At 38.8% G+C, this 20,630-nt stretch overlaps 2 protein-coding genes across 12 annotated transcripts in view; one reads left to right on the top strand and one right to left on the bottom strand.

Moving 5' to 3' along the window:
* Nucleotides 1-33: 33 nt before the first annotated feature.
* LOC126856441 (zinc finger protein ZFP2-like) lies at nt 34-4,833 on the top strand. 5 transcript variants are annotated; one of them, XM_050604930.1, is made up of 7 exons: nt 34-562; nt 756-1,323; nt 1,458-1,925; nt 2,055-2,407; nt 2,529-2,751; nt 2,885-3,835; nt 4,160-4,833. In XM_050604930.1, exons 1-6 carry the CDS (start codon nt 468-470, stop codon nt 3,674-3,676), a joined length of 2,499 nt encoding a protein of 832 aa, XP_050460887.1. In that variant the 5' UTR covers nt 34-467; the 3' UTR covers nt 3,677-3,835; nt 4,160-4,833. The 5 variants fall into 5 exon arrangements, with proteins under 5 accessions (XP_050460887.1, XP_050460886.1, XP_050460885.1 ...); XM_050604929.1 differs by having other exon boundaries at nt 2,052-2,407; XM_050604928.1 differs by having other exon boundaries at nt 1,458-2,407.
* The window catches only part of LOC126856445 (basic-leucine zipper transcription factor A-like), an 83,437-nt gene continuing 67,428 nt past the window's right edge, over nt 4,622-20,630 (bottom strand). For all 7 annotated transcript variants that reach the window (XM_050604944.1, XM_050604945.1, XM_050604941.1 and 4 more), the window contains one exon: nt 4,622-13,543. In XM_050604944.1, the coding sequence (XP_050460901.1) occupies nt 12,200-13,534 (1,335 nt within the window). In that variant the 5' untranslated portion in view covers nt 13,535-13,543 and the 3' untranslated portion in view covers nt 4,622-12,199. The remainder of the gene's footprint in view (nt 13,544-20,630) is intronic.

The raw sequence follows: 20,630 nt of genomic DNA, 5'->3' as shown, positions 1-20,630 counted from the left end.
TATTTCTTTTTTTTAAATTTTAACTTTTTAAATTGCAGTTTATTGAATAATATATGGCGCAAAGAAATAAGAGTGATACTTTGTAATATTATAATTAATATAAATTCATAATATTAACTTTTATATTTATTCTTAAAATCTATTATATTAACTATAGTAGCGACTTATAAAATTAATTACTTTTCTAAGCAATTGATTTTGTATTATCATTTTTTAATCATTAGGATTAACTAGCGTAGGATTTAATATATAAAAAATTATAATCTGTCATCTATAATTTTTCAAATTAAGGCGCACTCATGAGAATGAATGAATTAATGAAAGTTCGAAAAACATGAATATATCGATATAACAATCTCTCGGGAGCAACTCCGCGGTTCAAACACGAATACATATGCCACGGAAAACAAAGTTTTAATAATAAATCTTGATCCTTTACATCTATACAATTCAAATAATTATTCAATATGAGAATCGTTTGCGCTGCATTAAATTGTAAATATTCCTCGGAAAATGAAGATTCATCAAATGTCATTTTCATTAATTTTCCTAACGATGACACGTAAGTCATTGATAAGATAGGTTAACGTATCTTAATGTTCACGTAGAATAAACGGTATTTCAATAGTTATGAAATTAATTTATCATATTACGTTATTCTCATATTATCGACGATTATCTATAATTATATAATATAATATATTACTATTCTGTCAATCATGCTTGTATTGAAAGTTTTAAAATAATTTTTATAGAGCCAAAATATGGGCGGAATGTTGCGGTAGATCGGATTTGGCCACAAAATCGAATGCAGAATTACATTTAAATTATTACATTTGTTCCCATCATATTGAAGATCGCTGTTACATAAACAAAACTATGCCTATTACGATAGAAAAAAAAGAAGGTACTATTTCTGCCTTATTTAGGACCAACTCAAGTACCGATAATGAGAATTCAATAAATATATTTGATAAATCACAGCATCTCCAAGAAGTAGATGATAATATGCCTCTGACATATTGTGATATGAATGTCGAGACAGATGAATATCATGACATCACTATCAGATTTACAAATTTATGCCGAATCTGTGGTGAATCTGCTTTGGATGGAATAGATATCTTTGCAGCCAAGGGTATAGAGTTTAAATTAAGAGAAAAAATAAATTTGCATATGCCTATTTCAATTAATATAGAAGATTCAATGCCACATAAAGTGTGTGTTGATTGTTACAACAAATTGGAAATTGCACATTCTTTAGTTGTTTCATGTTTACGTACTGATTTGCGGATGAAAAGATTCCTAAATATAGAAAGACAGGTAAGAAAAAATATTAATTCTTAGCAATTATAAATATTATTAAAGTTTTTACTTATATATGAAAAAAATGTTTTTGAAATATTTATTACTTTATTAATATTTATTATATAATCTATAAATGTGATATTTTGCAGTCAGAATATGAGAATAAGTACAATACATTAATTGAGGAATGTTCATTAGAGATGACTCAAGAGGTGTGTGCAGATGAGAGTACACATACTTATTCATTTATTACAAATAAGATAATAAATCCTTCAGAAACAAATTTGAGGGAATTAGGAAATGATGTACGTTCTGAAATACAGAATCATAACTTTCAGAGCAGTGCAAAGAGCATTGTGCCATCAGAATTAAATACTCTGATCCAAACCTGTACAGAAGTTAACAGCAAGACTAATAAGATTATCACGGAAGAAATATCACAAATTCAACAAGATAAAATCCAGGATAAAAATCATAGCATTTTTTGCTTGCAGTGCCAAACTTTGTGCGATACACAAGAAATATTTGAAAATCATAAAATATTTTGTAATAAGAAAGAGAATGTTCTTAAACATATAACTAGAACTGTAGAAAATGAAAAGTATAGGAATGAGCAGGTTAGCTTTAAAATAAAAAATTCTCAAACATTCAATAAAGAATATGAAAACAAGCAAATTACTGATAAAGCTAAAATATATGAGTCAATTTATTGTACTGTTTGCAATAAAGTATTTAAATGTCAGCAGGATTATGACAATCACAAGTATCTTCATGAAAATCTTATCACTGAAATGAGTAAAAGGTGTGGTCATTGTAAAGAAGTTTATCTTAATAGAAAAGACTTGTTAAATCATATCACGGAATCGCATGAGGGGCGATTATTATTTCAATGCTCTACATGTGATAAGATGTACGAGAAATGGTCCAGTTTAGATATTCATGAAGCTACTCACAAAATAGATAAGCCATATCTTTGCGATCTGTGTGGAAAAAGTTTTAAGCATTCCAATAATTTGAGAGGTCATAAAAGAATTCATTTGGATGAATCTATAAAGAAAAGACACATGTGTGAGACTTGTGGCAAAGCATTCAGATCACGGTAATATTCACAAGAAGTTATTCTCAAAATTATTTTGAAAACTTTACAAACTTAATTTCGGTACACAAATGTATACAATTTCTATAAGTTGTATTTCTTATCTTATTTCGTATTTTTACAGATTTCATTTGCGAGAACATATGAATCAACATAATGGCAACAGACCCTATTCTTGTGAACAGTGTGGGAAAGCCTTCTACAAAAGAATTCAATTACGCCAACACAAATTATCACATGGATCCAATAAGCATGTATGTCCTGTTTGTGATGCGACATTTAATCGCAGAGGAAACATGAATACACATATGAAACGACATAATGCAGTTGGAGCATATACATGTAGTGTAAGTACATTAGTAGTTTGTAAAAATTGTAATTTATTAAATTTCTTTTTTTTGTATATTGATATTTGCATATATTCTCATTGAAAACTGATTGAAAGCATATGGTAAGAGAGATTGACTGATTTATTATTAGGTCTGCACTTACAAGTGCAAATCTATGAGCGAATTGAAGATACATAGGAAAAAACATACCGAAGAAGAAATAGTAGAAAGCATAAAAAAAAAATGTAATGACAAGGAGATATGGCAGTGTAATGTCTGCAACAAGGTATTTCCAAAGCGCACCGTTCTGATAAATCACGAACGCGTACACGGAAACGATAAATTGTACGGTTGCGACGAATGCGGTAAGAAATTAGCGAGTAAAAGCTCATTAATGTATCACAAGAAATCGATGCATCTAAGAGAGAGACCGCACATGTGTCACTATTGCGGAAATTCGTTTGTTTCGAAAGAAGCGCGACTGATCCACGAAAGGATACACACAGGAGAACGTCCGTACATCTGCAAGGTTTGCAATATGCGATATAGATGTTCCAGTAATCTCAGCCAACATATGAAGATCCACACAGGTCTCAAGCCGCATAAGTGTCATTATTGTAACAAAGATTTCACGCGCAAAGGTGCGCTAATTGTCCACGAGAGGATCCACACGGGCGTTAAACCATATCCTTGCGAGACTTGTGATAAAAGCTTTTCGCAAAAGAATGATATGTTGAAGCATGTCAAGACGCACAATGGCAAATTAATGCAATGTAGCCAATGCAACGAGATTTTTAAACGGAAAAAAGATATGTTAAAGCATATCGCGATGCATAAACCAAATATTTCAATGATTTCAAACAATGTCAATTTGTCATCATTGATTCCTCGATCTTATGCCAGTACAATTGCCTCTTCGGATAGAGAAAGAGAAATTGAATAATTTCAATTTTCGAATCTAAAATGATATTTTTGATGGTGCTGATTTCATAAGTATATGACTTGAAAAACTGTTACCAATATCCGAAGATGAGAAAAATCTACGCCTCGAAAATGTCAGTTATGGAATGTTTACATGGATACATATATTTTTTATCATATTGTAAGTATAAAATTAAAATTTTTCACTTTTCTTGATCTGGACAGTTTTTATCTAAAATTCGCTGATGTAGATATTTTCGAAATTCTTTTCAAAGATTGTAATCGAATTATAATATTTCACACTATCATAATCAAGACATGTATGGATATGATTCATTTGCATAAATGCAACTTCATATTCATTCAAATATTATAGATTATGTAATTTTTTTATTACACTATATATATTATTACACACTATATTTTCTCTATAATTGAGAGAAAAAAAAATATATATATATATATATTTATTTATTTATTTATTATGTCTAATATATTTTTCCAGAGATTATCCAAGGAGGCTGCACGCTCTTGCCGTTCTTGTTTTGAGAAAGAGATCACTATATGATTTGATAATTTGACTTTGAAATTTTCAAAAAATCAGTTTACTAATGAGTTTTGTCAGTATTTTTATCCACAATGTTTTTTAAAAAAAAAAATGAACTTGTTAATCAATATCTTTAGTGTACAGGTAACTTGGTCTAGCTGAAATGTCTAAGTATTTGAATATCCATATTATTCATATATTCATTACTATAGTTTTCCTGTATTGCTATACAAATGCGATATAAAATAGCGAATATATTACGTATAAAATTAATTTCCATATATGATTTTTTACGATGTATAATAATTGATATTATAATAATCACTTATTTTTAGGGATAAATTTATGAGATAATAATAGTTATCTTTGTGAGCTTCTAATTGGAAACTGAAAGATAAAGATTAGGTGTAATGAAAGTCATTGTTATATATAGAATAATACTCTTTATTGTTTTTGATAGTTCTTGTCGTTTTTCATATCGCACATGCGCTGCAGTTTCTTTTTATTCAACTTTTGTCATTCAATATCCAGTTAAACGATTCTCCATTTTGACTGTCAATTCTGCTGCTGCTGCTGTTGCTGCTAATATATTTTGGTAGAACAGTACGCGATACACAACTCCACGATTTTTTTAGAACAAAGAGAAACGAAAAGAAATGGCGACACGCCCGATCACTCGCGAACACACGTGTGCCGTTTATTATTCGTCGACCGCATATAGGACTAGAGTAATTGCGATTTCCCACATATAACATGTTCTCTCTCTCCCACATTTGCCGATTAATTTTTCTCAATTCCTAAATGATCGAGGAGCACACGTGCTTTTGTGCGCAAGTACAAACGTGGGTTCGATCGAGTCGCACGCCCAAACAGCATGACTGTCACACCAGTGTCATCGCTCAAAACTCGTCACGCGCTTGTTAACAATTATTTATATCTTTCTTTCTTTCTTCTTTTTTTTTTTTAACGCAGCGGCCTCGCAACGCCACGCTCTTCCTTACATACGTTATGATCGAGTGATCGGCGCGTAGTCGTCGACGATATACAGTTACGCATCTCTCAGAGTAATAATCTCCGCGAGCTCTGTTAAACGCGCACCCGGCGCGCACGTTGCGAGTGCACGGCGTCAGGGTCGAATAACAAGGCGGACGATGACTCGAAGAAAATTTTCATTCGAGAGCGCGCGATAATTTTCAGCGAGGTCTCCGATTGCTCGATCGCGTTCGCAGATTCGTTCGCGCGAACTTGGCGAGGCCGGACAAAAGCCGACACTAAAGGACAATCAGCGTTGGAGAGATCACTCTCGTACCTTCGTCGAGACCGACGACGGACAGATCACGTTTTCGGAAAACGCTGTGTGAATCGAATGACCCGAAAGTGCCGTGCGTTTGCCTGACGATTACCACTTCGATTCGCGGCCGCCTCTTTTTATCCCATATTTCTTTCTTGTCTTTTTTAAATTAATTAACTCTGTCTCTCTCTCTCTCTCTCTCTCTCTCTCTCTCTCTCTATAACTGTCATCCTTCGCGCTACTATTTACAATGTACAACGTCGTGCATCCTTCCTGCCCTAATTTTTTACGACAGCGCAAGGATCGGCGTGTCCGATCGCTTCCCCATCGACGATTTTTCATTCCTTTTGCCTGGAATTTTTATTATTCTTCGTTCGCGATTTTCTCATGATAAAAGAAAGAGATCGAAGAAAAGACGAAATTGGACGAGCTCGTAATTACGGCTCAGAACTTGATGCGCACGCGTAATAAATAATTAAATTTCAATCATACATCGTAGAATATAATACAAATAATTGTATATAGTTTTGCGCTGTAACATAAGCCCAATATTAAAATAAATTACGAACTTGACGTTGTTCACGCTTCGAGAAAAAAAAATATAACACTTTTAAATCTTCCGCAAAATGCAGGAATCTTTGATCATATAAGAGTATAAATGTCTGTCGGGAAAAATAGTTTTGGGAAAACTCGAGAACAAGAGAGCTCCATCGTGTCGACAAAAACCACCGAACAGTAATCATGCGCGCAAATAAAAACAAATCTCGTCCGAATATCGTTGCGACGATGAGGAAGAATCGATTGCGCGAACCCGTCGCCGTCTTACATTATTTATCAAGATAAATATATACATACATATGTATATATAATAATAATAATAATAATAATCTTATACACATATACGCACACGTATACGTGTACATATACACTTTTTATAATATATATAATATATATCTTATTTATATATATATATATATATTTTCTCAATATTAGACTTATTATATCCTCTTTTCATTTTTCACTTAGAACGTATCTCGCATTATTTATATTATTTACAAATCCATCCGTTATCCCATTAGAAAAGAAAGGAAAAATAATAATAAAATGAGACACGATAATCGTGTTAGAGTGTGTCGTACATCATATGCACGTCGACGTGCCGAAGACTCGCGCGTGACCTTGTCGTTGGGTCTTAATAGCCGCAACTTTCTCTTTCGACAGTTTTTAGGCACTTTACGAAACGCGCGTGTCCGATGGCGAGCTATGCGTCCGCGTGATCGCAAAGAACTTCAACGTATCGATGCCAGCAGCGCTCGTTCGCGTTTATCCTTGTTAAGGAAGCCAACATACCCGCGGATACTTGACAATTGTTTACATTTCTTTCAGACATTTGTGATGTCTGCGAAGGAATTCGTAGACACACAGGCGGATTTAGACTTCCTCTACGGAAGAATCACAACATCTTATATGCTATTACAGATAGAATAATCATAGACTAACTGAGATATAATACCCATAAATGCATTTGTTTCTTTTATATTAAGACTCTACATATCGAAATTTCACTATTTTAATCTTTAACTCTTTTTAAACCCGCCTATAGTCGCAGATTATCTTCGTGTAGAGACTATTGATCGATCGCGCTATGTTAACGAAGACAATGGCTGCAGTAACAGTTGGGCAGCAATCGAATCTGATTCATTGAATCTATGCAGCAATCGATTGCGATTGCTACCCAATTGTTGTTTACGTATAGATTCACGATTGACATTATCGCGAGACGCTGCTAGCACGAGACGCCTTCGGCCTTCGTAATCCCTTCGGTACAATAGAATTTCTTTTTAGAAGAGAATACGCGTTTTAGATCCTTGCGCTTCTCTGTATTCAAATAATACGAGAAACATAAGTTATTTTTTCAACATATATATCAATATCACTGTGCCCGATCGAAGCACAGAAGGGGTTAATTTAGAAACATATGCGACTTGAAACACGCGCGATTGTACGACATGATGCTTCTCAAATAGCTTTGCTTGATATCAACAACATCGTGGAAGAACAACGCGGCTGCTCCACCGAAAAACGTAATGCGCAAAGTATTTATAAATGTTTTCACGTATATCAGACCGGCCATATCTACTAAAATATCATATTATCGCGCTTCATCTCGCTAAGTGAGATGATAACGAAAAGTTTGCTTAGTATTAATTATACAATTATTATAATTGTTTAACTTTAATTAAATTATAAGTAAAATTATAATAAATTATAATTACGAATGATTATAAAATATAAAGATATAAAAATATACATATATATGAATAATTTCGAAGATCTTAGAAAAAGATGTTGCATCATTCATGTTTTTCTGCGGAGCAGTCAAACGCACATCGCACGCGCGAATCCCTCCTTCAGCGTACAATAAATCGGAGGGTGAATCGAATTAGAAATGTGAAAAAAATACTTATCCGTTGATTCGCTTTCGCTCGTTTCAGTGTATCCCCGAGCGTCAGCGTGGTCTTTCTTTCAATCTCTCTTTTTGGTATAATTGTCTAGTTAGAAATAATTTATAATTATGTATTCTCAATTTATTTCGGGGGTAAACTTTACAAAAATTTAATCAAATGTACACATTCTTTCTAATTTATTTCGCAAAAAGTTAAATTACTATCTATTCGGCGAATTCAAATTCTGTGCAGCATAGTAAGAGATGATGACAGCTTCTTGTTTGATACCTTATTAAACCAACTCTCTCGGTCGGAAAGGAGCTACCGCTTTCGCCTAATCACTGCTCTTTCCCTGAGAGATTCGAATCTTTGCATTTGTTCGATTTACGATCCCCTGCGATTCACCCACCGTTATTATATGATAGGTATTCGACACTCAACGAGCATACAATGTATATGTAACGCACATACATAAAGATCTCGTGTGTGACACTCTCGCGCGATCAGATGCATCGGTTTGTACGTATATATACGCTTTTTTTCTTTATCTAAATTCTCCCCGCGCTTATTAAAAGTAATATTGCTCGTCGTATTCGCGAAGAAATCGCGCGGAGAGAAAGAGGGAGCATTATCATTTAGAAGAGGGTTGGAGAGAGAGGGGGGGGGAGAGGATGTGACAGAAGATGTGTGCGCCGATCGTAATGCGCTATAGTACAAAGTAGAAAATGGAACTCGAGGAAGGATTAAGGATAGCGGTTCACAGGATGAGATGTAGGGTTTCTTCTTTCTCGACGATTCGCGCGTTTATACTTAAGAGCTTAGCTTAGTAAGTAACGCATATATAATATATATATATATAATATATATACAACAAGTATCTATAGCATATCTCGCGTATGTGTATCTCTGTGTATATGTGTTGTGTCGTGGGTATTGTGTGTGTATGTATGCGTATATGTGTTCCGCGCGTGTCATCATAAGAGAGAGAACATCATATATAATTACAATTTAAATCAACTCTATCATGATAGTTATATTATTCCTTTTTACACACATGCGCTCCTTTTACACTCCTTATATCCCGTGTCCTTTTCTCACATACTCCCATTCATCCATTTCTCGTTTAAGTAATCAGTCGAGTCGATAAGTTATTATATTCTCTTCGTAATGTTAGACTTTCTTAAATCGTTTAGCTTTTAAGTATAGCTGCTCTCTTGAATGAATTCGTGGACGTTGAGGGCGAGATCGCGTACGGATCCACGCGAGAAGATGCGTCCGGGGTCGAGGGTGGCCTTAACTCTCGAGCGTTCGCCTTCTTCACGCGCGCGCGCACGCCGGCCACTCTCTATTTTATATTTAATATGTGTACATATGATACATTTATGGGAGATCAGTGACGCGCAGTGGCCACCGTGCGACGATCCGAAGGGGAGAACGTTATCCCGATCTCTAAAATGCAGGTACATTTGTCGACGTCGTACGTCGTGACACAAGATATTCACACGAAGGCGCCGGCGTCTTGCGTTAATCTCCTTGAGATGCATCGTCTATTTCATATAACACATACGCACACAAACGCATGACATGGGTGTCCTACTTCGTCTCATTCACAACCGCGATTACTCCATTTTTTTTTTTCAGGATAATTATTTTTCTGACACTGAAGGAATAAATAATTCATCATATTTCCAAAAAATGTTTTTTTTTTATATCTTATATTTTATATCTTTTATTTCTCTTCTGTTGCTCTTTTTCCTTCTTATTTTTTCTATTTCTATATAAACAGAAAACTTGTAAATATATGGTCATTCCGATAAAATAATTAATGTGGAGTTCGCATTTAAAACGGTGGTTGAGTCATCCAGGCCCACGTCATGCATTTTAGGGCTAACCCATTGCGTTGCAGCTTAATGGACTTTGAAAACCTAATGCACTATTTTGCATGCTTAATTTTTACGTTTCAACTTACAATTAGACTTTGTGATTGAGTCAATCGTGGCATTATATTTTTTTTGCTATGGCTTGGTATTAGAAAAAAATTTTCTAGATAAATATTACTATTTGCTGAAAGAATAATCGTCACTTGTAAATCATTATTATCATTAACTGAGTGATCATAAAGTGAGTGTTTACGTCGAGAAATATGCATCGCTTTAAAATTAAAATATTAAAATATTAGAATATTATTTGTACTTTCAGATATATATGAATGTGCATGTTAAAATCAAGACATAGACAAATATTATTCGTAAGACGATTTTGTATAATCGCTGTATGAAAATAATTTTTGTTCCTGATGATATCAATGCTCCTGACGATACACTCACTAGTATTAAAGACACGCATTCTATTGCACAGCCCAAACATATCTCGCAGCTCCAACGCAAATGTTTAAACCCTTTCTTTCACTGTCCTCATTCTCACAACGCGTAAACAATCGAGACTGAGTCGCATTAGCCTATCTACCACCTATTTATCTCTCTCTACCTTGGTTTAACAATTTACTTTGACAAGATATTCAACACAGACACTTTTTGACGATCTTTAGCGAGATGAAATATTCGAATAATTTGGGCGATGGTGCGATCAGTTTCTCGATCGAGACGCCGACGTCTCCGATTTACATCGTATCACGCTTACGACGGTAGGACGCGTCACGACGACCCCGAGCGACGGAGCGATCCGTGCAAATTCGGTACGCGTTCGGCTTAAGGTATGTATGTGTCTGTATGCGTGTTTGTCTGTCCTAGAGAAAAGAAGCACCAGGCTACAGCCGCCCTGTAGCACCATATGACTTGTGTGTGCACTTGCACTCGCGCGTGTCTCTTCGTGCGTCGTGCGTATAATATAGGCCACGGCGGTCGTATATATATGTATATACTATGTGTGTGAATGTGTACATGATTGCATACTGGGTACGCACGGATGATGTATCATCGACGTTATCATCGATTGGTCACATTCGTTCCAGAGTTGCAAACTCGGGAATGTTGAATGTCATTTCATGAAAAAAGATCTCCCGGACGGCCTTCCCCAGCAATTTCAGAATATAACTTACGAAGAGGGTGAACGCACGGAAAAGAAAGCAGAAACTCCCCGAGCCGAGAGACTTCGATCACAGTGTTCTCGTAGTTTTCCGGCCTCGAAGAAAGCTTCTTCGTACTCGACGCGTAGCCAAAAAACCATCTTCCCTCTCTCTCTCTCTCTCTCTCTCTATTTTCCGTCCTTTCGAATCTTTCCGCACATATATCTTAATCGCTTTTCTGACAATTCACATGTAAATCTTTAAGCTCGCAGACGCAATTATGAAAACATGGGTTTCAATCCTCCAATAGGCACCAAATGCGAAACTACGTTTCGAATCGTTATCATTACGCGTTTATTGGAGAGTTGATGATTACCGATGGTTTTCTCAAATCTTATAGCGGCATATTTGGAGGTAAATATTAATCGCTTTTGCGTCTAATTTCAAAATTCCACGGCGAAAAAAATAATACACGCGATAGCCAGATACAAAAACCATCTGAATCTCTGCCGGGATATCGGATTATCCGATGCGAGTAGCAGCACCTGTCAGTTCGCGGACAGTAAAGATTCTTCTCCAACCCTCTTCGCTTATCCTTTTTTTCTCTCTCTGTTCTTTAAACTCTCAGAGCGCTCTGTTGTCTTGTCTGCACCTGCGAATGTGCCGCGTGTCATGACGCGTCCGTCCCTCGGGGAGTAGATATTTATTCTGGGAGACACGTTAATTAGCGATAGTGTAATAATAGTAATAATAGTAATAGTATTAGTAATAGTAGTAATAGTAGTACTAGAAATAGAGTAGCGATAGTAATAGGATAATCGTAACGATAGTGGTAAATAGTCACGGAAGGATAGTAGTAAAAGTAGTAGCAATAGAGCCCACAGTGGTAGCAGTCATGATAACGGTGGTAAAAGGAAGCGGAGGAAGAACGAAAGTGTCGCAGGAGATTTCTCGGTATCGTTTTTCGTCTGTCTGTATGCATGTTTATGTGTGTAATTGACGCGACAATAAATTAACGCGAAGAGAGAAGAGTGCGGCTCCTCGAGAGTCGCCGGCCAGACATCGAACGCTCCAGAGAGAGGGTGAGCCGTATTCATTGCCGCCTCTCGCCCGCGCGCCTTCCAGGGACTTTCTCGCAGGATTTTTGCGTGCTGGCCGTCGTTGTGGATTTACTTGCCCTGCGGCGTCAGCGGATAAAAATCGATGAGGTGACTCAACGATGTCAAGGTCGAGGGCTATGATCCTACGCACATCAACGACTCGTGCGTACTACTGCTGCTACCGACGTTGTTGACGCTGCTGCTACCAACGACGTTGCTGTTACCGCAGCTGCTGCCGCAACTGCTCCCCGAGGACATTAGATGCTGCTGCTGCTGCTGCTGTTGCTGTTGTTGTTGTTGATGATGATGATGCTGATGATGGTGATGATGATGATGGTGATGGTGATGATGATGTTGTTCCTGGGTCGTTGTACTTCTTAGGATGTCGTCCGCCGAGAGAGGCGTTAACTTCCACCCGGGCATAAAATCCAAGTCGAGATCGGGCCCTATATCCACGTCTAGTAGTTCGTTGTTGTTGAGCGGGTCGAGCGGCGACTGGCTTGACAAAGATAGCACGCTGCCCCAGTTAATCGATCGGCTGTCGTCGCTGTCGCCGATGCCAGAATCGACGTCGGTCTCGCCCGACGACGTCGGTGGCACGGGGAAAGGCGTTAACCTGCCCTGTTCAGGCGGTTGCAATTGAGCTATCGGTGCCGGTATGACCGGCTCCATGGGCGGTGGACTCCTATCTCTCTCCATCTCACGTTCCAGGTGTCTCAAAGTGTTGCAGATCAATACCGACCTGTGGAGGCTTGGATCCGGGAACTGGCGGTACCTGGCGAGTTTGCACATCGAGATGTTGAGCACGGCGAGTCTTCGTTGCCGGTAACAGGCTCGACCGCGTCGGCACCAACTCGACTTGGAGCCTTCGCAACATCGCTCGTTTGCTCGATAACTCGAGCCCAGTTCCAAATAACTCTTGCCGTTCTCCTCGCGACGTATCGTCGGCGGTTCGTAATGATGAAGTGCGCCCCATTGCGGCTGAGATCTCGATAATTGATTATAACCGTTGTTGCCGATTGGACTGATGGCGCTGCGCTGATGATGATAGTAGTGCTGGTGGTGTAATTGCGTCACCGTGGACGAGGCTGACGTCGAAGATGACGCCGGCGATTGTTGTTGCTGCTGCGATTGCTGTTGTTGCGCTTGCTGCGTCGACTGGGAAGATGAATGGTGCTGTTGAGACGAGTGTTGTTGCGATTGTGCCTGCTGTTGTTGCTGCTGCGACTGCGAGGAACCGGTCGCCGAGGGCTGACACGGGTTCGTTGCCTGTAGGCAGGGTGAGTTCACCTCCATCTCGTAATACGATGTCTGGTTCAAGGGCGGTCCATAATTGTCATCCATCGCCCACCAGCTACCGTCCACGCGTCCAAGCTTCGACGGACTCTCGCCCAAGTCCATATGGAATTCCACGTAACCAACACCACCCTCCAATTTGCGTTTTCCTGCCGTCGCCTGCAGACCCATCATTGCACAACTCTGAAAGCACGCATAAAATGTTACCATTAGCTCCACGTACTTTCTCGTATACATTTCTAACTCTATTTATGGAAAAAGGCATGCATATTTAAATTATAATTCTATCATGTCATACATTCTGCTGTTCTAACGACTAAGATTGTTAAGGGACAGCATTATCTTGCATATTCGTCGGCGTTAATGCAATAAAATCGAATGGGCGAGCTTTAGTTTCGCACGCCGCATGGAGGCGAGAGTAGGCAAGAGAGGACGTGACTCAGACGCTCGGCACTCCGACGAAGCGATGGAGAAAATGACGTCACGCGACTCCCTAGCCCTGAAGAAATCATCAGCGGAACGCGAACGATCGCTGCTAGCAAGCCGGTTCGACTTCCAATAATATCTTATAAACAACATCGCTCGCTAGTATCCGTGACAAATATATATATATATATATATATATATATATATATATATATATATAGAATATATTTGAGACACTTGATGACTATGCAATATAACAAAATCTTGTTCTTTACTAATTTACAATAAAAAAAAATTACTTGCAAGCTATTTTATTTATAAAATTATATGTACATATAAACATTTGTTACAGCTGTCAAGTTTGATTCACCTAGAAGCAATGTTTGTCATTAAACATCGTTTTAGCTTGAATATGAAAGCTGCAAGCATTCCTCTTGCGAACTGAAGAATGTGAAGACGTGATACGAACGGCGGATTATAATTCTTTCGAGTCTCGTCGTCGATCGCGTAAGGGCGAATCGAACTCGCGTGCGTACCTCGCGACCCTACGAAAGCGGTACCCACGCAGCCGTGGATGATTTACGCGTGTACGAGGTCGCGCGAGTGAAAGTAAGTAAATAATCGTTCCTCCCTCCAGCCCTTGCTCACCTCGGAAGACAGAGAGACGAGCGTTTTCTCCGCTGGCGCGAGTGAGAACGCGCTCTCGCGAGCGTGAGAAAGAGAGACCAAAGTAGGGGGAGTTGGAAGGGCGAGAGGACAGAGGAAGGGAGAGGGAGGAGGAGAGAGGAGAGAGAGCAAGCAAGCAGTGTATCGCCACGGTTGTGCTGAGAGATGCCGTGAGATGTCACCGGCGATATGTTCGTCGGCTGACCGAGTCCACGTGGCCTCCACATGACGTTTGATTTCACGGAAAAAAGATAGAGAGAAGAGGGGCTGGTGGGGTGGGGTGGGGACTTTACGCCGGATGAGACCGACGAAAAAGTGACGGCGTCGCAAGGTCGATCGAAAGGGTAACGACGGGGCTTTGCCTCCTAGGCACGTGGACGGGTGAAATTCGAAACGAAGGCAGAGGACGCGACACCAGAATCCCTTTCATAATCGCGCGATTAATCCCGTTATCAAAGTCGATTATCGTCTCTTTGACTTAACGTCGCTAGACTCGATTATAGAGAGAATTGCCACTTATAAAACTTGGATAATTCGCGAAACTCTCGCAAATTTGCATTAGAAATAATCGGATGCTATATTCCCTTTATTCCGAATGTTTCCAACTCGCAACTTATTAAATTTCAAGTCTCGCGATCAAGTTAAAGAGAGAAAAAAACGTGTCGTCTTTTTTTTACATAATGCACGACTTTAGAAATTGGCAACTGTCAAATGATATTATTCTACGCAAAGTATCTTGATAGATCGAAATCTTTCTAGTTAATTTTTTCGCGTTCTTTTGTTCGGAAAAGTTGAAAACCAATGTCCTCTCATAAGCTAAAACTGATAAGAGCGGCTATGTCGTTTCACTAAATAGTAGTCAGCTAAGTATTAAGTTTCATCAATTTTTCATACAGATTCGTCCGCTGACGAGGTACACGATGAAGACAAACAGCGCTAGCATTTTGTACGGAATGTTTCGAGACGATAATAGGATTCGCTCGGCGAACAGACGTCATCGTCACCGTATTTCCATCGAACTCGGCTTCCGCGCGTCACTACCACGCCGCAACAAGCTGTGCTGATAGCGCATATAGCTCTGTTATAGCTGTAGTCACGATGCCGACCGAATCTATCGTGAGTGAAGACAAACATGTAGAATCCACGAGACACGTGATATGTGTTCCTGTTGCTGTTCTGTTTTCTCTTCTATTTCAGGTATTTTCTAATTTTATTCCGATAGATTACCAATAGAAAAAAATTCAAAATTCAACACATAAACTCAAGAAATAAAATTAAATAAATACCAATTTTCTGAATTATATTAAATAATTTTGTTAATTAATTATATTAAATACTCTGTTTCGTATTATATAACTTCTTGTAATTAAACGAGTTTAATTTTATATATCCGACTCCGGACCGAAAGTGATCCAGTTTTGGAGTTTTATTAGTCAAATATGATGGATGGGTAGACTCGATTGTTTCTTTTCTACTTGCGACGCAGTAGCTACGTCCCTGATCTGACTCGAGTATCTCTAGCGGCAACAGCTTGTGCTGTTGCGGCCGCGTATATCCGCCGCGGCCGGCCGTAGCGGCCTACTTGGAATATGACTCGCTCTCGCGGAGATTCTCCTTCCAACGCGACGTCGTGGTCAACCGGTCAGCTTGGAGGAGCTCCGAGGAACGTTCGTAGAATCATCGTAGAGGAAAAACAACGCGATGGATCTCATCCCGCCTTCTAACGTCGAGAAAACGAAACGCTTTTTCCAAGCACTTTTTTAAAAACTAAAGCGACATGCTATTTCGCGCGAGCGCATTTAAGTAACAATTTATGTTCTTCAGGCGAATTTAAGACAAATGAGATTAAATTCAATTCGTTGAGAAATCATGTTCTAAAATGTGCGCTACTTTAAATCTAGGATGCAAAATGACACGCAGGCCACCGGATATAATTCTCACTTATCATTAAGCGATATATAACTATACGGATATTTGACATTTTTATTTTACTCCATACTTATCATCGATAGATTACTGCGTCAACAATATGAAATCTTTGTTATCGCGCTCAAAATTATATAATTCGTAAGTTTTAGATTGCGAGAAAAAAAATACACGAAATCTGTCTGCGCGAATCTTTGTACGTGTATATATATATATATATATATATATATATATATATATATATATATATCACTCCATATATGGCGAAAGATAAGCTCGTGAAATCGAGGATATATAACGACACGGGTTAATAATTTCGTCGATCGACGAAACTTTGTTATTGTCTCTCGACTCGCAAAGCTTCGTACTTGGGAATATATATATACTCGAAAATTTCGGCGGAACTCGACCAACCGGCGGGTGGTTACGGATGCGGTCGTAATCTCGGCGTCTCCTCCTCTTACGTGCGATATTTGCGAAGCGTGACCGGGCACTTGTTGAATCGACAACGGGAACGGGAACAAGAGGAACACCGGGCGCGACGGAGAAAGGAGGCGAGAGAGACCGGGGCAAAGCGTTGAGGATAGTGCGGGAGAAAGGGGCAGGAGACGGATGGACGGTGAAAGGTAAGGTGGTTAGGGAAAGGAGGAAGTGCAAGGAGGGAGGGAGAGGGGGGAGGAAGGGATGAAGAGGTAACAAAACGCGAGATAAGAGAGAGAGAGAGAGAGAGAGAGAGTGGGGGTGAAAGAGGGTCAGAGATGGCTGGGGAGGACGAGGGTGAGACGATGCACAGATGGGACAATAAGAGAGAGGGAGGGACGAGAGAAGGAAATACACTGGAAAGGATTAGTTATACGTGGCGATAATATGCGGTTCTTAACTGGACGTAAATCAGAGTTGAGAGACGCCACGCCCCGGCGCTCCTTTTCCACTTGTGAAATCCTCGTAAGTTGCATCTCGTTTGTAGATCTTGCGAATCTCGCGGCTTCGTGCCCATCGATAATTATTAGGGGATGCGATATAAGATCGCCGAGAAATCGTGATTCTCAAATTAAAAGGCGATAACAAATTGTTTCTGCTGTTTGAATTTTTCAGGTGTGGATCGTATACTTTGTAATCGATTCAGTTTCTCGGTCGTCATTCTGTGCAATAAAAAAAAAAACACATTTTAAAACGTGCATGGATCTATTCTTTGATTTCTGCACGAGACTGAATGATTTAAAAGAACTTTCATACGTGTTGAATAGTTTCCAAGATATTCGCGCATTACAGCTTTCACGAAGTTGGGGCTGCATAAGTCACACTTCGATATCGTATTTAAATATAAAGGAAGTCATAGATTCCGCGACGCGTGGCAACTTTGACGGGGCGAGTGATAAAACGGATTCGCCACGAGCGAGCAACAGGCGTCAAGCGAGCGAGGGAAGAATAACGAAAACATAGGGAACATAAAACCCGTAGAAGTTTTATCGCGGTTCGAACCGGCGACGAATACGAGGTAACCCGGTGCGCCGTGAGACTTGGATAACCGTATAAATCGTCGGAAAGTAGAAAAAAAAAAAAAAAAAAAATGTCGCACTAAGAGAATTTATCGCGCCGCGATTCGATACGAATCATGACGATCAAAGAATGCGGAATGACACGTTAGAAGTAGAGGAGCCTCGCGATGTATCCGACTACAACCGGATGACGAGATAGGTGAGTTTACACGAACGGGAAAGTACTTGTAAATAATTGAACAACTGATATGGGAGAAGCAAGAATCGGAATCGGTACAATTCTGGTGAGTTCCATTTCTTCCAAATATATAAATCAGTGTTCGATATATATATAATATATATAAATTTTATATATCTTATTAGTACATATCTATCTTATTATGCGTATATCTTCGCGTATAATAAAATATTTAAATCATCATTCAAGTACGTTCATAATTCAAGTACGTGAACGATAAAAAATAAAGAAATAAGAATTTAGATAAGTTTTATGCGCAGATTGTCATTAGATGCTCAATAACGGGAGCGCTTTCGCTAATGAGCAAAAAAATCGCGGTATAATGACGATGGATAAAACCGGTAAAATCAACGATCTCGTCACAAATATAAGCTTCGTGGCAAATATAATATTATATATAATGCGACAAAATATAATATAATGAAATTAAATAAATGTAAATAATCGCGCGCGTTACAAAAATTTTAAAATATATATTTGTGTATGTATATATTACGCAAATATACACCTATATGCACACACATATATACGCCGTCCCATCGAGCATCCGTCCGTCGTCGGCTGAGAAAGGAGCGTTTTTGTGAGCGTGGCAGTGGCGCAAGATAGTAACGGCCCAAGCGCGGATAGTAAAATCCCAAGTGGAGAAGGTTCGCGGTGGATCCGGCTCTGCCAGGCGATGAGGTAATGTTTGCCTCGGCCGGCCGCGTCGAGTCGGAGCTATCTAGCAACCTCGCGCGACAGTGCCGACGCTAGAAATCGTAGAGCCTAGACTCGCGATCGTTTAATTAGCGTTAATGCAGATTCAATTCTCTCTCGCTACTAAGGACAAACTGTAATCATCCGCGATTGCGCGTTATCTGTCAAGAGGAATGATTATTATCCATTGCTCGCATAGCAGAGTTTCCTCTCGGCTAAACGATCAAATATGCCGCTATTAAATATTATATACATGTTTTATTGTAAAAAGCGCCTTGAATCTTATCAATAATTATATTGAATCTTGGACCATCTATTTCATGAGTATATATATGTGTGTGTGTGTTACTAATGTAATTTAAATACATAAAGAGTTCACGATACATATGCCTGAATATGATATATTTAGAAAAATGCAGAATCAAAATGCTTGAATCAAAACCCGGTCGATCGGATATTTCTATCCTACACGCGCCGTTTCATATTGCGGATAAATTTTATGTATATATAATTAACATAAGTAAATATATATATCACAAAATATGTAGGATGTGATAACTTTAAAAATTAAAACATTATCGCGTATATATAAATCATAATTAAAAAAAAAAAACTTGAGTCTTAAATAATGCAATTAAACATAAGCATGAGTTTTTTCTATTTTTTTTTTCCTCTTTCCTTCTTCCCTCCCAATATATTTGAATACGTATGATAAATAATTTTGCGGAAAGTGTAATATAATATTTAAATGAGAGAAGAGAGACTGGATGTAATATATGTTGGAGTTATATATTTATGTTTCTAAATCCACTGTCTTCTGCCGGCCCTGTTCGCTCTGCGAACGAGCTTCGAAGGCTGAGTCGGCCGAGAGACCAGTCGTCGGGTAGATAAAAGTAGTCAGTGTATGGTGTTGGTACGCGTGTCCGTGTGTATGTATGTGTACGTGCGCGTTCACACGCATTCGCCGTTGATATCGGCGGTGACGTGCGCACACGCGATGTGGAAGAGTACGGCATTATATATAATACATGTATATATGAGATTATAAGGCGGGTATGTGTGCGTGCGCGCGCGCGCGCGTGCGTGCGAGTTGAATTTTCTGCGCCGCGCACACACATACAGGAACGTCGAAGCAACGTTGGCGCGCCACGGTGGTCATGACAGCATGACGTCAACCGGCCGTGTGTTATTTTCGAAAGGGGACTCGACGGTGGCGGCGCCGAGAGGAGAAATTGCGAAGCTGCACAAACAGCCGGAGCACGTCGCTATTGGACTGAGGAACAACGAAGCAAGCTCCGGGCGATGCGAGCGAGCGAGAAATATGTCGAAAGGACTCGCTCGGTTGCGTCTTGCGTTGTGGATGGAAAGTATTTTTTATTAAGACACACGCGCAAATAGCCACGGGAGCGAGTTACCAAAACTTCTTCGCTCTACGTAAATAAATAATGAGCTTTACCTTTTTTAGGCACGCACCTACTCTCACTTCTCGAAGATTATAATTATGAGGCATGCCAAAGATAATTCTATCTCTTCGAAAGATGACGTTGACTTACTTTCTTCCCGCGTTATCGTCTATTTTTTCGTTTCCGACGTGATTTTTTTTTACATTGTCACTATTATCTCTATGATTTATTTTGCAATCGTCTTTTTAGATTTGTATGACATTAAATTTAAATCTACTTTCTATTGTCTAAAGTTAGAAAGACGATAAAAATATAAGATATACTTGCAATATTGTATATGTCAATATTTGATTATTTTATTAAATGTTAATTAAAAATTTATTTCATAGTAATAAATATTTAAAAATAATATTTCT

Source organism: Cataglyphis hispanica, chromosome 18 (assembly GCF_021464435.1).
Source record: "Cataglyphis hispanica isolate Lineage 1 chromosome 18, ULB_Chis1_1.0, whole genome shotgun sequence".
NCBI classification, from domain to species: domain Eukaryota; kingdom Metazoa; phylum Arthropoda; class Insecta; order Hymenoptera; family Formicidae; genus Cataglyphis; species Cataglyphis hispanica.
Note: the sequence above shows the minus strand (reverse complement) of the source record. Positions and strands in the feature narration are given on the sequence as shown.

Coding starts and splice junctions, on each gene's coding strand:
- LOC126856441 (XM_050604928.1), top strand. CDS start 468: ATGAGAATCGTTTGCGCTGCATTAAATTGTAAATATTCCTCGGAAAAT. Junction 563..755: donor AATTTTCCTAACGATGACAC/GTAAGTCATTGA, acceptor TAATTTTTATAG/AGCCAAAATATGGGCGGAAT. Junction 2,752..2,884: donor TTGGAGCATATACATGTAGT/GTAAGTACATTA, acceptor ATTTATTATTAG/GTCTGCACTTACAAGTGCAA.